The 17585-nt window shown below is 49.0% G+C and overlaps 1 protein-coding gene across 9 annotated transcripts in view; it reads right to left on the minus strand.

Moving 5' to 3' along the window:
• Ubr4 (ubiquitin protein ligase E3 component n-recognin 4) overlaps window positions 1–17585 on the minus strand; it is a 111914-nt gene that overhangs the window by 15538 nt on the left and 78791 nt on the right. For 7 of the 9 annotated variants that reach the window (XM_027399858.1, XM_027399859.1, XM_027399861.2 and 4 more), the window contains 21 exons: window positions 17429–17557; window positions 16367–16710; window positions 14482–14572; window positions 14124–14244; window positions 13843–13970; window positions 12882–13011; window positions 12639–12796; window positions 11378–11487; window positions 10795–10936; window positions 10396–10477; window positions 9792–9965; window positions 7188–7309; window positions 6139–6336; window positions 5402–5482; window positions 4439–4526; window positions 3878–4005; window positions 3019–3126; window positions 2487–2606; window positions 1775–1965; window positions 1175–1348; window positions 766–865 (listed from right to left, as the gene is read on the minus strand). In XM_027399858.1, coding sequence (XP_027255659.1) covers window positions 766–865; window positions 1175–1348; window positions 1775–1965; window positions 2487–2606; window positions 3019–3126; window positions 3878–4005; window positions 4439–4526; window positions 5402–5482; window positions 6139–6336; window positions 7188–7309; window positions 9792–9965; window positions 10396–10477; window positions 10795–10936; window positions 11378–11487; window positions 12639–12796; window positions 12882–13011; window positions 13843–13970; window positions 14124–14244; window positions 14482–14572; window positions 16367–16710; window positions 17429–17557 — 2919 coding nt within the window. The remainder of the gene's footprint in view (window positions 1–765; window positions 866–1174; window positions 1349–1774; window positions 1966–2486; window positions 2607–3018; window positions 3127–3877; window positions 4006–4438; window positions 4527–5401; window positions 5483–6138; window positions 6337–7187; window positions 7310–9791; window positions 9966–10395; window positions 10478–10794; window positions 10937–11377; window positions 11488–12638; window positions 12797–12881; window positions 13012–13842; window positions 13971–14123; window positions 14245–14481; window positions 14573–16366; window positions 16711–17428; window positions 17558–17585) is intronic. The other 2 variants (XM_027399860.1, XM_027399865.1) reach the window with 1 other exon arrangement.

Raw genomic sequence — 17585 nt, forward strand, 5'->3', positions numbered from 1 at the left:
TTCCTATAAGCTAAACATGTAGCTACTACCCCATCAGCAACTACCCACCAGCCACTACCCACCCCACTAGCCACACACTTTGGGGCATTTGCCCCAGAAAATAGTATCTGCCCCTGAATTTCACATCAGCTTGGTAAGTGATGCCCCAAATGGGAAACAACTAGTTGCCTTTTAACAGGTGGGTAGTTACAGAGTGAGATGTATCCCTATGGTAGAATACTGCTCAGCAATAGAAAGGACACAAAACATGTACAATGACCCACAAGAATCTTCAGAAAATCCCGATGAAGAGAAAAAGCCAATCCTAAGGTTACATGGGTCCATGTTTGCGACATTACAGAAATGGAGAGCTCAGCAGGGGTTTGTGGGAGGGGCACAAAGGAATGTGGACACTATGTAAGGGCAGAAGAGGAACTCAGTGCCAAGGTCACTGTTGGTTTTAATAGTTGTCAGCTGCCTCAGGCAGAGCAGGAAACAGTGTGATGGTGCTTCAAATATCCAAGTGACTGAGCTGGCCCTCAACCTGAACTGTCAGCCAGAATTCTCACTTCAACTGCAGCATGCCGAGCCCCGCTTAAGACTGTGGAACTCACACTGCACACACAGAGCTAGAAGAGCTGATGGTTCCTCCTACCCTAGAAGCCTCATTCAACAGGGCAAGCCACATTATGGGTGACTTGCTGGTTGTACACAGATGGTTTATGACTTCCTCCTGTTACCTGTCCTTCCTGAAGAATGAGGTCCACAGACATGCTGGTCACTCACCTGGGTGGCAGGGTGCTGCATGGCCAATCCCCGAAGAAGCCTCAAAATAAATGGCAGAGCAGGGCGAGACAAAAACTTTTTCCAGATGTCAGCATCCAAACTGCAAAACAGACAAGGGCACATGAGCAACCAGGAAGCAATGCTGAAAATCTGCTGCTGAGTCTGACTTGTTTGGGGTAATGTAATGTAATGAGGGGTCACTAAGGCCAAATCCAGCTGAGAAGCCAGATAAAGATGAGCACTTGACAGAAGTAGAAAAGCGCCAGGACTCTACAGTATCTGACTGGCCACTGGACAGGTCCCCAAAAGGGGGAGGGGCACAGGGCACACAGGAAGCACCACATTAAGATATTGAGAAAAACGGCAATGTACAAGGAGGGTGCACAAAGCCCCAGGGAGGGGGCCTTACTTTTTGGCACTGGGGATATGCTTTTTCATGTAGTCTAGAGCATTCTGGGTGATTCCCTTCTGCAAGATGAGATCCTTCAGCTGGTGCCCATTGCTATTGTTTTTGATACCGGCAGCAATTTTGCAGAAACAATCCAGGAAGACTTTGTCATCCCCACTGTGGTCTTCATCATACCTAAAGAGCATATAAGGTTCCAGCATGAAGGCAGAGCTCACATCACCCTCTTGGGTAACAACTAGGTGAACCACCTAGAGGATCCAGTCTAAACTCCTACAGGGAAGGAGACCTCAGACCAGGACCCTGCCACTCTCCCCTTGCCTATCCCTATGCCTTGTTCTTTTTCATCTTCAGGCTTTTGCAAATGCAGCTCCCCACACCTTGTCAGGTCTTTCCTCGGCTCTCATACCCTTCCCATACTGCTTTAATATAATGTGGTTTGGTGACCGTTACCCCACTAGATAAAGTCCCTAAAATTCCAGATCACAGACACAAAACACTCAACAGAAACCCAGGTGACTTGCTCAGCCTCACAAAGCAGGCTTGGGATTTCTGGAGCATTCCCCCTCCAGGGGAATGCTGTATCAAACTCCAGGCTCGTACTTATCGAAGCTACAGTATGGCTTGAACCGTTCCACCAGGATCTGCATCTTCTCCACCTCTCCGAAGGACAGGTATGGGATGATACGCAGCAGGCCCTGGAGTACACTGGGGTTGGAGCGAACAAAGGTGCTATTGATCTGGTCCAGGAGCATCACCAGTTGATCCTTGTCACCCGTGAGGAGGAGGTTGCCCTGCAACAGAAGAGGATGGAAGTTAGGATGCGGGCTGCAGCCAAGAACTGACCCCTAAAGTCAGCTATTCTCATCAGACAGAACTGTTCCTCAGTACTTGCTGGGGAATAATAAGCTGCCTGGAATTCCATTGATGAGCTTTCAAGCTGCTGTGAGGGCTCTCAAGTAGCCCAACTACACCAATGCAGGCCTGCTCCCCAGGAGAATGGAGACTGCTAGACACTACTGGGGGCACAGGCCTAGCCCAATCACCAACCCCAGAAGGCAGGAAGTCCAGGTGCAGAGGAGAGAATGCATCAGTCATGTCACCTCACAACTGTCAAGTGAAGGGTTGAACTATGGCACTGCCTATTCATCCAGGTTATGCCTGGGTTCCATTAATGAGCACCTTCAGACTGAAAGAACATCCTTGGCAGCTTTGTTTCCCCTGAATGTAAAGGTCTCAGGCTCAGCACAATTGACATCACCCTGAGTAGAGAGTGTCCCAGTGTCTATGTGCAGAAGGACCAGGCCCCACTCACCTTGTCCTCACTCAGGGGCTCTGCATTGGACTCATCTAGAATGATCTCCATGATGCTCAGCACTTGCTCAGCCACAGCTGCTCCTCCACTGTCCTTGCTCTCTTGTTCAGCCACCAGAGCCTGAAGGAGGAGACCCAATGACCCTCAGGATATAATCACAGCCACTCATTTCTGGTGACCTCTGCTGCCTTCCATGGTCTTGGGGGGGGGGAGCGAGGGGGAGAAGGGGTGAGCGAGAGAGTGTCTGAGATAAACAGAGTGAGTGTGTATGTCTGAGAGAGAGAGAGAGAGAGAGAGAGAGAGAGAGAGAGAGAGAGGCACTACCTTCTTGCAGTGTTGGGCCTGTTCTACCGACTTCTGCTCCTGGTCTCAAATCTGCACTCAGCAAAGGGATCGGAAGCTCTGAGGTGCCATGAGAGCAGCATGAGTGTGAGACATCAGGAGAAGAGTGCTGAAGGACCAGGCCTAGAGCTGAGCTCTCACTTAGGACCATCAAACCCCCATCTTCATCATCTGTGGCCTGCATTCTTACCAAGTTTAAAGTCCCCAGCATGACATTCAGAGTGTTCATCTCCAGCTTGACCAGCTGCTGTCGGTTGACTTTAACCTTTACGCAGTAACTAAACAGCTTCAGCAGCACCTGTGAAGAAGAACCGGCTCAGACCCAGAGAGCGAGTACCCACGTGTGTAAAATGTGCAAGGCATGAGTGTCAAAGAGGACACCTCAGTCAGCAGATACTCCTCCTGAAGTGCAAGGAGAGGTGACCAATAAACGGCATGGTAAGGTGGCTGGGCTCTCATACCAGGCCAGCATCTTAAGTGGCAGCATTCTCCAGAGTTCCCTCTATATCCCTACATGATGGCAGTGACAGTGCTTCTTGACAGATTAAATGGTGTCCACCATTCTGGGGAAATCCAGCACCAACCAAGACTCTTAGCTAGTGGCAGACAGAACATCCCAACACAGGCAGCCTACGGAGGCCAAGGACCAGGTAGACCATTTAAATGACACAAGAGTATCTGTCCTCACACACACCCCAGAAGGTAAAGGTACTAGTGAAATCTCTGTGGTGCCACTGGAACACCCTGACTAGTGAGACAGATGACCCTCCAAACAAAAGCCTATGACACAAGAGCAGTTATTAGGGGAAACAGCTATTGGTTCCTCTGACACCTAAAGAGACACTGGAGAAGACTGCCACCACCCCGGTTTTTAGGTGGACTGGGCAGGAGGAAAGCAGTGGGAGGCTTAGACCCCAAAGGTTCGGGGAAACAGCAGGTCATTCACTGGCTTGCACTGGTCTCTGTTGCACCACACTGCCCCCTAGTGTCAAGTGGCTCAATCACCACAGCTTTGTGTGGTGGTTTCCACCATACTGCCCACAACTCACTGTTAGAAGGTGTCGTCCCTGCTTAAAGTCTTTGATTCCCGCCAGTCTGTTAAGCATGCATTCCAGACCTCCACATTGGGCCATCACACTGGCCATCTTGTATACTTCTTCCTCATCTTCTTCTTCATCTGGGAGAAAAGGGAAATGAGAAGACAAACTGAAAATGGAAGTAAGAGGATCAAAATACACAACCCTTTCCTGGGCTGAGTATATGGCCCTTCCTGGATCTGGAATAAAGGTCATTACCTATATGCTCTCACTCGCATAGGAGCTTCGCTCAAAGTTTAAGTCAATTAACATTTTCTGCTATTACAACAAAGTACAAGCAAATACTTTTTCGATGGAACAGAGAGCTAAGGCAGAAAGAATTCTGAACTCAAGTCTGCTAACTGTATCTTCTCCCTTAACATCTTGAATGTTTTCTTCAAATTCAAGTCAGGTCATGGATGCCTGTCTTTTTCCCCTATAACTGTGATGCAGAGCACAGGCTATTGTCCTCTGGGACATGGCTGCTCTGGCCGGAAGTCCAGTATGCAGTGCCGTAAGTGGAGAGAGCCGTACCTGTGGTGGAGTCCAGGGACTCAATGAACTCCTCAGTGGCATCACCCAGTAGCCCCCGCATTCGATAAACAATCCTCATGGGCTCTCCCTAAGCAAAGCAGAGTAATGTGGAGAGGTAGACTTAAAAACGGGCCCAGAAAAAAAAGTCTTCACCCTTGGACTTGGTTAACGCCTTGGTGACATAACCCTCCATTTCTCTAACTCACAGAGGTGGAAGAGACTCATTTTGTTCAGTGTGCTGCAGGCCTGGAATTGTGAAGCACCATAGACTTGATCCTAGTTGATGTCATTAAAATGCTAGGTAAGCACTCTGACAACTAGTCTCCAAGTGTTTTACTCTGTGCTGAGTCCTTTGCTGATTAGGCACAACTGTCCAACTCAGGTTGGACAGCCTGCTTGCCTAGGCTAGAAGTGGAGGACCAATTCTAAGCTTGTGCCCAAGTCAGGAGGAGCTCTCTCTACCCACTGGGGCCCACAACCCAAAGGATCAGGACAAACAAGTATATCTGGATCAAAGATACACTGGTTCAACTTTCAGGAACAGAGAGTAAGCACGTGAGTCTTCCTATGTATGGACAGACCGCAGTCTTCATGTACCACACAATAGGGAGGGTTCATCCCAATCACCAAACTGACACCCAGAGCCTGGAATAGTCAGGAAGGAGCTGCTGAAACAGTCCACCTGTGCCAGGTACCATGCTGGGGACCCTAGAGGTCCAGCCTCAGTTCAGAGGTGAGACACAAAGGTGCCAGGTCACTCATGACTCCTCGAAGCTAACTGGCCTACATTAGTTAAATGCCTCCCAAGCTGTCAAGATGATGGATTTTCTTCACACCCAGAAAGAAAGTAAAACTATGGTAAATACACTCCAGCCAAGATTAACAGCAGTTCTCTACTCGGCCGGTTCTTAAGGCAGAAAAGGCGGCCTACCCACAGCTCATGGAGAGAAAGCAAACACATACCTCATTCGTGGTACACCAGACCTTCTTGTAAACCTCGGCCACAGGAAGGTCCAGGCTGATAATTTTATTGTTCACTAACAGCTGAAAAGTAGAGGAGGTGATTACTACAGGTAACTGTATGTAACTCCACATACAGGGTGAAGGTGCCTAGGTAAAAAGGGCTCATGGGCTACACTTGTCATTACAGGGCTCTGAAAACACTTACACTCTAGGTGAAAATGTATGTGTGTGCACAATGTTAGAGAGAAAGACCCTTAACCCACCATGGACTCCAGCTTTGACCTGACTGAAGACCTTTGACCTTGAGTCCTTTTCAGGCTGAGTACTAGAAAAACCACCTTTGCCTTTAGTCACACAGACGGTTAACACCAGACTTGAGAAGTCATCTGCTAGAAGTGTAAGGTTCAGGGTGTTAACAGGGGATATGACCCATATACTAGAGTCAAAATGCCAGGGTTCTATCCTGGACCTTCTAGAAAACTGCCAGAAGCAACAGTAACAAAATCCTATCATCACTCCAAGAAACAACCATCAAGCTGTCTCCTGTTTCATGCCAGGAACTAGGTAGAGCCCTCCATGGGTCAATAACCTTACCAGCAGGAGAGGCAGGAGATAGGACCATTAGTCTCACTTTTACAGACTGTCTGACTTCCTACCTGGTTAACCAGTGGCTCACAAGAAACACCCAGCTGCGACTCAGCCCATGCTGCTGGTGAGTGACCAGCACAGCCATTTACCTCCATCCCACTGTCATCCTCCAGAAGAGCCACCAGGTCACAGTCCTGGCAAATCTTGTTCTTTATGTCCCTCATAAGAGGCCCAATGCCTGGCTCATTGCTGCTATACGGGTTTCCGGGCATCCTGCCCTGTAGAAAGTCCTCTTGCTGGGGATCCTTCTCCAGGGTCACAAAGAACTCGGTGACTTCATTCTCCTCCTAAAGGACAGAAAAAGGGATGTATCAGAAGGGACAGCACAAAGGATTTATAGCACTGACCTGTTCTGTGGGCACCAGGAGGGAAACACAGCAAGTGCAGCACACGCTTACACATTAAAGGACAGATGGTCCTGAGATTCTAAACACGACACACGCTCTTCACATCTTAACAAGGAGAGACAGCATAACAGAACAAGGAGACAAGGAGCAAAGTGCTATCTGGTGAGAGGTAGACCAGTCTGAGGCCAGGCGAGATTCAGAGCAGAGAAGGGGTTTCTCTCTGTGACACACTCAGGCAAACCAACCCCAATGGTCTTCCATCAGTAACTGAAGATACTGGTATTTCCCTCAACAATTAGAAAAGTTGCTGGAGGGCTGGAGAGATGGCTCAGAGGTTAAGAGCACTGACTGCTCTTCCAGAGGTCCTAAGTTCAATTCCCAGCAACCACATGGTGGCTCACAACCATCTGTTATGAGATCTGGTACCCTCTCCTGGTGTGCAGATATACAGGGAAGCAGAATGTTGTATACATAATAAATATAATTAAAAAGAAAAAGAAAAAGGTCACTAGACCAGACCATAGGAAAGACATGCAAGTGGCAAGCATGCATAACCCAAGGTGCAGAAGAGAAGGAGGAAGAGTAACAATACACCCAACTCTACACCACCAGAACTGCTGCCGCACCTGCAATGGGTTGCTTGGCCTCCTTGCATTAGAGGAGGGGAATTAGGAAGCTGCTTCTACTTTTTGACAGTGGACCTGGTGATAATGATACTAAATAGCCCACAATTTGGGAGCTGCTGCTGCTGCTGACACCTGTGGGTTGTGGGGAACAAGCATGCTGCTTACGGGGTAGATGATGCTGCACAGCCTCTCAAAGATGAACACAGGAGTCCGGTAGTCATCCAGATTGTAGCGCTTGGCTGTCTCAATGCACACAGCCATGAAGGCCTTGGTTTCAGACTCTGTACCTGCCAAAAGCAAAGTGGCCAAGTGAGTCAGGAAAAACGCTTTAGCTGAGAGAGTGAAACACCATCACCACCAGGTGTTTTCTGCCTGGTAGGTTTCCGAATGCTCTACATGGTAACATCAGTAGTTTCTATTGAGAAATACTACTACATCACGGTTAGCTGTGTGCTTTTCTGCTCTCTCTGGGAGCACAACCTCTCTGATCTAGCATCCCTTCCCCAAAACAGGTTCTCAAAAGCACCAAAGGACTTCTCTCTTGGGTAGTCAGACAGATGAGGCTCGCTAGCTGAACTCCCCACACCCAACACTTGGAAGCAACTTCAAATTGTCAGTGAACTGCTACACCAGTGAAGAACAAAAGCCCATAGAAGTCAGGGCCCAGAGAGAAGCAATCACAGCAGTTAGGGTCTTAAGCTTTAGTTTCCATAGCCTGCCAGGATCTGAGTGCTGGCTGGATACAGAGGCCTGACTCAGTAGAGATGGGGAGACAGCAGGAAGTACCTTGCACCCTCCGGCCACCCCACACCTGGTCCCTTAGCAACACAACCAAGCTCTCAGTGTGAAGATCAACTAGAAACTACTTTCTCTTTTCTCCACTCACGCAAATGAAAGCAAACTGTTCTTTACAAGAATGGCAATGAGTGGGGGGACAAATATGAGAGCTAAGGAGCCACCCCCTCCCACATGTGTGGCACCCAAACTTCACACTACCACAAAGTCTGAGAAAGCTAAATGAGGCATGCCACAGTAAGCCTGGGGGTCCTTACAGAGACAGCAGTCATAGACCCACCTGGAGAAGACCTGCTTGCACAGGGCCTAAGACAACGCTCCTTTCCTCTGCTTTTATTGGTTTTCACTAATGTCTGTGTGTGGATCTGTATGTGCACGTGTTTGAAGTATAGGCACCTTCAGAGGCCAGAAGAGGGTGCTGGATTCCTTGGGAGCGGAGTTACAGGTGGTTGTGAGTGATGGGGAATGTACTACTGTGTATGTTTATCTTATTGATTGTTAAATAAAATACTGTTTGGCCAATGAGACAGCAAGTTAGGCAGGACTAGGAGTCAAAGAGGATTCTGGGAAATGTAGTAGAGAAGTGGTGATCCATGCAGGAAGTGACATAGCAAGGAGACTCTATTTAAAGAAGGAGAAACAGGAAGCGTCCCTTTTTTCCCCTCCGCTCCTGCTCCAGCGGCACAAGGTGATCCACCGGCAAGGAGGGACGCCAATAAGGCGTCTGATAAGATAAGTCTTATTAAATATATAGGTTTATGATAGTTAAGACTGAGCTAACAGATGAGAATCCTAGTCATTTGCCAAGCAGCATTGTACCTAATACAAGTTTCTGTGTATTCATTTGGGCCCTAACTCAGGCGGGCGGTTGGCGTAAAGCTCACACGTGGCGGTGGGGCTCGGGCGGCTTTTGGCGGAAAGATTCATCATAACTTGTGAGCTGTGCTGTAACCAAACTCAGATCCTCTGCAAGAGCTCTCAAGCACTCAGCATGCTCAGGCTCCTCTCTTAGTGGATTTTTGTTTTTGTTTTTTTGTTTGTTTTGTTTTTTGAGACAGGGTTTTTCTGTGTAGCCCTGGACTGTCCTGAAACTCACTCTGCAGACCAGGCTGGCCTCAAACTCAAAGACCCCTCTGCCTCTGCTTCCCAAGTGCTGGGATTAAAGGTGTGCATCACCACTGCCTGCCCTCTCTTAGTTTTATGAGGTGGGGTTTTGTCATGTAACCCAGGTCAATCTTCCTGCCTCAACCTTCCAAGTACTGGATAATAGGCAGGTGCCATCATTCCCAGCTTCTAAAGAATTTCTACAATAAACTCCAGAAAACCATAAAATACCACCATCTAGGAAGCAGAAAGGCAAACAGAAGAAATAGGCCACGGGGAACTTTAAACTTAGAGTTACGCATAAATGTTTCAGAAGCTTCAAGATTATGAGAAAGTTAAGAAATGGTAAGTCTCAGCCAGGCGGTGGACCGTGCATGCCTTTAATCCCAGCACTCTGTAGGCCTCAGTGAGTTCAGGGGCCAGCCTGGTCTAAAGACTGAGTTTGAGGCCAGCTAGGGCTACACAGAGAAACCCTGTCTCGGACCCTTTCCCACCAACCCCCAAACAAAGAAGAAATGGGGAGTCTCTCGGCTACAAAATCTAGAGCTCTAAGAGAACAGTAGACTAGTAGGATAAACAGTGCTGAAGAGAGACAGGATGCAGTAGCTATGCAAGGAAAAGGTATCGAGAACACAGTAAGGCCACTGACATAAAAAATGAGAACATTCCAGGTGACTGAAGACAGCCTAAGACTGAGCTCAACCCAGGGAAAGTATACAGCTCTAGGGCTGTAACACTGAGAACCACAGTGCTCTTGAGATGGGCTTCTTTCTCCAAATGTGGGATTCGTCACTCTTCCTCTGGTACTGTGACACTCAGAGACAATACACATGTGCACCTCACCGGCTCCAAGCTGTCAGGTGGGGTTACCTGTGGTCATGTCCTCCAGCATCTCCAACAGCATGTCTTGCGTCTCGTCAATAAGCTTGGTCCTCTGCAGCACTAGCTTCCGCAAGCACAGGTACCCATTCAGCACAGTGCCTACCAGGCGGCTCTTAAAATGCCTTTTGATGGACTCCACCTCTACAAAGGAGGAGAGAAGGCCTGCGGGACAGGGAAAGCATGCTGTAATCTCTAGAAGAGAACACGGAAGGCCTGTGCCCATCCAAAGAAAGGAGAATATTAAAAAGCAAGGAAAGGCCGGGAGGTGGTGGCGCACACCTTTAATCCCAGCACTCAGGAGGCAGAGGCAGGCGGATCTCTGCGTTCGAGACCAGCCTGGTCTACAAGAGCTAGTTCCAGGACAGCCTCCAAAGCCACAGAGAAACCCCGTCTTGAATCCCCCCCCCCAAAAAAAAGCAAGGAAACTCTTCCTTTGCACATGGCACAGGGCAGATGCTCAGTGAAGAGCTCAGAAGTGCAGGCCCATCTACAAGGAGAAAGTCCCAGAGGAGGCAACTGGCACCCAGGAGCAGAGGCTTAGGCCTAAGGCATACACAAGACACCCAAGGGAAGGGCCAGGTGGCTCTCTTACCTGTGAGACTTTTGAGGGCATAGCCCTGCTGCAGGTCTGTGCTCAGGGTGGCCTCCTCCAAGGCCAGCAAGCGGGCAATTTCCTAAACAGGATGGCAAGCACAGTGTGATGGGGCCACCTCTACTGCCATCCATGATGTAGCACCAACCAAAGGTGCTCAAAAGTTCGTTCTAATCCTCAAAAAATGCTTTTCCAAGAAGCCAAAGATGGCTGAAATACTGCCGAGGCACTGTTTAACCCTGAAACAGCTGAAATGCCCCCAACAGACTGCCACAGCTATTCTAGCTACAGTAAAGTCTGGAAAATAACTATTTTCAACAAATGCTTCTTCTCAGAAAACAAGAACCATACAAAAGTTCCTTTCAAAGTAGAGAAAGTACTGGGGGAGGGACAGATCACCTTGGTGATGAGGTTGCCCACATAGGGCAGGACTCCCCGAGCAGCCAGGTAGACTTTCCAGTGACATGAGGCGATGAGCTTCTGGTAGAGAGCCAGGTACTCTGCAGCACACTCCCCAGCTACACTTAGCTCGTCCAGGTAACTGCACCAGAGACAGGGCACCCTTAGAGACTAACATCCAAAGAGCCCAGGAGCTTCTTCCTCTGCATCTACTGCTCAGCCTCTCTCCTCTTGCTCTTCGAGATGGATGGAGGGCATCTGAGAAACCTCACACTTCCCTTGCTAAAAGTATTCCCAACACTTCAGGGAATGGCTGCCAAGACTCAGGAATACCTGTGTCTCTGTGCTCACTGCCAGAGGGCAATGAGTGACAATGTTTGTGCTCAGAGGCTCTCAACAAACAACCACTGCTGTTTTACCACCAATACTCCTAAAGCTCTGTCTAGTTTCTGTAGCAGGGACCAAGATGGTTTTATACCACTTAAGAGTGCATCCCAACCCTGACCTGTGTATTCATCAGAAAAGAAGGAAAAGGCTTTTCCAATTATGCTAGCCACTGTCCCCACCCACCCTCACATGGTACCTGGTGAGGAGGTCAAGGACCTGCTGCTTGCGGCTGGGAACAGTAGCAAGAGCTTCCACGATGGTACACGCTGCCTGCCGTGCCGCCTGCGTTGCTGGGGTAAAGAGTACCTGCCAGACACAGGAGAGGAAATGGGGCTGGCTCAGAGGCCACCCTGTTTTTGTAAGCCCAGAGCATGAGCTGACTTCTGGAAATCTCTCTGGGCACAGTGGTCCACACCACAAGTTAACCCACTACCCAGTGGCTGCAGACTGAGAAAGGCTGCTAAAGAGTTTCCCTGCTTCACAGAAATTTCTCCAAGCATCTTGGAGAATACATCTGTCCCTAGTTAGCATTAACTGTCAACTTGACAAAGCCCAAAATCCCCTCAAAAGAGCCTCAATTGAGCAACTGACTTTATCAGGTTGGTCTGTGACCATGCCTATGAGGGATTGTCTTGACTGTTAACTGACAGAGGAGGGCACAGCATGCTACAGGTGGCACGATCCCCAGGGCAGGTGGTACTGGGCTATATATAAAAAAGCTATATATAAAAAAGCTAGCTAAGGATGACCTTGCAAGCAAGCAAGCAAGCCAGCAAGCAGTGTTCCTCCATAGTTTCTGCCCTGACTTCTGTCACTGAGGGACTGTCACCTGGATGTACCACCCAAATAAATCTGTTCTTTCTCAAGTTGCTTCTGGTCAGTGTCTATCACAGCAACAGAAGGAAACTAGAACAGTACTGAATATAAACAAGGGTGGAGAAATCAAATAAGCATTCTCATTGGTAGGTCCTTGAGAGTTCTCCCTTGGGGATACCTTTCAGCTGATTAGCTCTTGCTTAGCAACAGACAACAGAGAACTTTTGAGGGGAAGGGTGGAGGTGGTGGTGGTTTGAGACAAGGTTTCACTATGTAGCCTTGGCTGGCCTGGAACTTGCTATGCAGACCAGGCTGGCCTCATACTCTTCAGATCCACCTGCATGTGCCTCCTGGGTACTGGGATCAAAGGCCTGGCTATGAAGTTAATTCTTTCAAACTCAGCTAGAAGGAGGGAAAGAGCAGTGGCCCTCAGTATCAGAAGGCAGCAAGGAGAATGAATGCAGGCACTGGGTTGCTCCTCTGAGGGAATGGGGTAGGATGTCAGTGAGCACAAACAGCAGAGGACGGCTGTTTTGACCTGTCCCTATTGGTGGCTGTACTCAAGAACTTGTATTTGAAAGGAAGTGAATAACAGGAAATGAAAAGCAGAGACAGAAGGGCAGAAACTGGCAGGTGCTCACCTGCCGCAGCCAGTTGTTGTGACCCAGCTTGAGGTCAAGAGGGGTGGTCCTCTTTCCCCGCCGGCTCAGGAACTGCTTCCATCGCCACACGTACTTCTCGGTCAAGTAGAGACGGTGGAGCTCTGACTTGCTGGGAGACTTCCCGTTGCCATCTACACCTGCAAGGAAAGGTGGCAGGCAGGGTAAGCAGGAAAACGCAGTGAAAAGGGGGCTGTCAAGAGTGACCAGAGGCAAGAGACACACCTCGGATAGGCAGACACTTCTTCCAGGCTTCGTAAGATGCCTTGGGATCTCTCTTGAGCCAAAGTTGTGCCTGGGCATGGATCTCATTGCAGTATGGCTTCACCGTGGTGAGGGCCTCGACAGGGACATCCTGAATGAGGGAGTAGAACAAGGTAAGAGGTTGCCAGCACACCTGGGTCCCAGCTTGGAATGGCACTGACATTCCAGGGGCGATATACAAAACAACATGCAGCTCTCCTGTTCCAGGATGGGCTCTTGCTAAACCTGTCTGCGCCCACATGAGGAGGGCCATCTCCATGCTGCGTGGAGTGCATGGACTTCGGAGTGCTGGCCTCCACAGCCACACACATGGCTACAGTTACTAGACAATCAAAGTGGAGTTTTACTCTCTACTTAAAGACTTACTAAGCAGCTACTGCATGCTGGACACCACACTAGGTCCTAGGGCTGAGACACAAATTAAGCCAAATCACCCTTAGATTCAAAGAGTTCATTATATCATTTATTTTTTTTTTTTTAATAACATTCTGAGGTGGTCACTCCTTTACATCTTAGAGATGAGGAAATGGAAGACCATAACTAGATTGCCCAGTCTTGATGTTAGTAAACAGGAGAGCTGGGATTTGACCTTGAATCTGTTTTAGGTCCAGGGATTAGCACCTGCGTTCATAAAGTATGTGCAAAGGTGCAGATGTAGGAAAGGACACGACACTATGTGGAAGTCACAGGCCATCTGTTTCAGTTTTTCAAAGGCCTTGTTCTGCTCTAAACTTTTGTATTGTTATGTCTATATTACACTAAACTCAAAAAATCCCAACTCACCTCTGCCAAACTAAAGCAAAGACAGCCTGGTGATCACCTCAGAGAGGTGACCTTGAGGAAGTTAGGGTACAGCGCTCAGAGGCTGTGTTTCTCCCCCAGCCCCACTGCCCCACCCCCCACATGTGCGATGGCACAGCACCTTATTCTTCTTGCTGGTTGGGGCCGGTGGTTTAATCAGCTTCTGTAAGATCCGAAGGCACATGAGGGTGATATTCTCAACGACCACTGGTGTTTTGATGTTCACGGCCATGAGGAAAAGGCTGAGCGCTGGTGATGAGCACAAGTCACAATCAGTATACAAGGTCACCTGTCTCAGCAAGGCAACCGTAGTGTCATCTTTCTACCACCTCTCACCTGGGTACCAGGACTACACCTTTCTATTTTCTGAAAAGTGCCCACCCAGATGGTCCCCAAACTCACCACAGCGTAAGCGGAGTTCCCAGCAACTGTCCTCTTTGGAGATGGAATCCGTCAGCAGCAGCATCTCATACTGAAGGCTGCTTGCCTGGAAGGTCAACAGGATGAGGGGACTCAGGGGGTCCTAAGAGTCCAGGGATCAGGGCAAGGTTTAAATTCTGATTAAACAGGACTCCTACTAACATCTCTAGTCATGGGTGGCCTACCAGGACAGGGAGACATCGGAGATCCTGGGCTATAGGCTCTAGCTGGGGGACATGAACTCCCTCCCACCTCAGTCTCCAACACTGGCCTGGAGAAAAGACCAGGGACACAAATGGACCATGAGGGAGAGGTCAGAAAGGACAATTGCTCTGCTCACCAGGTCAGGATTGGCCCAGTGGCCCTTCAGGGCTGTGGAGACTTTGCCAATGATCAGGTCGTTCATTTGCTGGGTGGCCTCTGGGTTATCTCTGAGGAAGCAAAGTAAGAGCCTTGTTAGTCACAGTGAGTGTGCGTGTCCCTCTTCACACCTAGAAGCCCTGAGGAAATGGATGCATGGATGGCGAGCGCCACCTGGCCCACACTTTTCTACCTTCTTCCCAGCAGCAAGACAATGTCTTTGACTTTACTGGGTCTATGATGGGAGGGGATTAACGGAGCCCCTTTTCCTAGGGTCAGTAATAGAAAGAAGGATGCACTAGCAGGTGGGCCACACTGCAGGTGGCAGGGCCCTAGAAGCTGCTGGTGTCCATCTCCAAAACCCGAGTCCATGCTCAGTGTGGGCCCCGTGTCCTTCCTACACAGCACCCCACTCTCAGTGTGGGCCCCGTGTCCTTCCTACGCAGCACCCCACTTCCCATCTGTGTCCCTCCTTAGTAACATGTCTACTGTTAGTGGCAACAACAAAATACACTGCACACCTGAAAACCCAGACCTCAAACGGTACTGCTCAGGATCCTACGGGACCTGCTGCTTCCAAATACTAACACTCCTTTCTCTTTACACCACCTGCATCCTTGTGCTCTGCAGCTCTGCAGGCCTCTGCTACTCTCAGCATCCTGGCACCACCTGTCTCAACCTCTCTAACAGCTGCTTCTAGAAAGCCTGTTGTCATGTACCACCCCTCAGAGAAGCCATCCTACACATGGGACCATCAGCCCTGTTCTAGCTGAGTAACCTTATTCTCCAATGCATCTACCGTTATTTATTCCAACAATCCCCATCTAGAACGTAACCCACTGCATGTCCACAGTGCTTAGCAGGGCGTTTAGCAGGGCCTACCATTCAAAATGCCCAATGTTTAGTTTAGCACATGTTAAACTGGAGTAAATAGCACAGCATGTAAAGGTATGCAGCACCTAAGATATTCCAGAATTTACACCACATAGTAACCAGTCTACACAAAAAGTATGACAATGTGAGCTGTTATTTACTCAATTTTAAAAAGTATTTTGGGCTGGGCAGTGGTGGCTCATGCCTTTAATCCCAGCACTCGGGAGGCAGAGGTAGACAGATCTACTGAGTTTGAGGCCAGCCTGGTCTACAGAGTGAGTGAGCTCGAAAGCTACAGAGAAACCATATTCTGAAAATAATAAATAAATGTATGAATGTATGAAAGTATTTTGTTTTTAATTATGTGTGTGCATGCTATGACTTCCTGAGGGTGAGGGCTTCTGTAACATGCGTACAGTGCCTGATGTTGGATCCTCTGACACTGGAGTTTAAGTAATTGTGAACCACCCAGTGTGGGTGCTGGGAACCAAATTCCAGCCTGAGCCTTCAATCTCCAGCCCCTAATTACTGAATTCTCACCCCTCTCACCAGCGGCTTTAGGGTATTTACTATTAATGGTATTTCTTAGATGAGTCTTTTGTCCAAGGCACACAGTGCACAGTGCCAGATCTTGAGCCCAGTCCTTTCTGACTAGAGTCTAAGCACTCATCCCTAATCTCCTCTGCTTTTCCTTGAGTTTCCTTCCTTCACTCCCTTATCCTCCCCACCAAGCAAATTCCCTCAGGACATACCACCTGAACCAACAGACCACCCTCAGGACACACCACCTGGACCACCAGACCACTCACAGGGCACACCACCTGAACCACTGAGCAGACCACTCAAAGAGCTGACTGTGGTGCTTCCCACATCCACTCACCTACCGTCTTCTCTCACTTCCTCTGGGATAAGCCATTATTGTCTCAACTCTGCACCCCCTCAGTACTAGCATTGGTGCTGCCACCACCCCAGACCATGGAGCAAGTTCTGACCTGGTCAGGAGGCACATGAGCTGGCGGACCTCCTCACGAATGGCTGCAGCCCCTCTTCGGAGGTTGTAATCAAAGAGCTCTCGGATGAGGCCCTGGGAGACGAGGATGTGCCTCAGAGCTGGATTGGTGGCCAGGGCCCTCAGTAGTGTGATACAATGCTCTGTGACAGCTGAGGCACAGCCATAGCACTTGGTGGAGGAGGTGTGGCCACAGCCTAAGACAGACAGCGCACGGTACTGGCTGGCAGTGAATGTGGGCTGCACGGATGTTCGGGATGACTTTGTGGCTGCTTCCCTTTGCTGTAGATCATATTCTAACAGCTCTTTACGTGAAGCAAAAACTTTCTAGGAATGGAAAGATAAGAAATTGACAAAGTAAATAAATGGAGAAGGAGGAAAATTGGTTTGCTCTGAATTTACATGTATGATAGAATTTATTTTTCTCACTAACCCTACCACTTATTTATTTCATCTTTATTCAACAAAAGAGGATGCTGGAGCTTAGAATGACTGGCTCGACCAAAGAAGGTCAAGGGCAGAGATGGAAATCAGTCTGATCACAGGCTCAAACTCATCACTGGCACAAACACTATCTTTTAAAAAGTTAGAAAGCCAGATTATTTAGCAAAGGTCATCATCAACTTAGGGAGACAGGGCCACTGGCTGCTCTTCTGGGATGGGGCTCCGCTGCGGATGGCCAGCATCCTACCCATGGGAACCATGTGGGAACATTAAAGGAAAGCACGGCCCACCTTGGCTTACTACAGCTGGAGTGCTCTTACCCTCCAGCCTGCCACCATGGTGTCCAAGAAGAGGGAGCAGAATCTCAGCACTCACTTTTAAAAACCTCTACTAAAGAAAGATGTGTTGTCTCCTGCTGTCCCACCACCATTATGCCGATTCTGAAAGCAAACAGCTCTCTTTGACAAGTGGCCATCACCCTAGAGTGAGCCAGTGTGGCCTGCTGGGCTGGCAAGGGCAACACTAAGAACAGAAGCCTGGCTGGGGTGAGGGCTGCCCTGAAAGCATAAAGCATCCCCTGCAAGCTACTCCCATTCCCTACCTGGATGATTTTGGAGAGCTCATCAAATGAGTTCTTGCAGTCTCCACAGTACTCCTGAGCCAGCTGCAGGATATAGCGATTCACACTGGCTGAAGTGGAGCTGATACCCCCCGTTGTTCCGGAGTCTTCCTGCAATCCCAAGAGTTCAAGTGTGAGA

The sequence above is a fragment of the Cricetulus griseus genome, chromosome 2 (assembly GCF_003668045.3).
Source record: "Cricetulus griseus strain 17A/GY chromosome 2, alternate assembly CriGri-PICRH-1.0, whole genome shotgun sequence".
Taxonomy (NCBI): domain Eukaryota; kingdom Metazoa; phylum Chordata; class Mammalia; order Rodentia; family Cricetidae; genus Cricetulus; species Cricetulus griseus.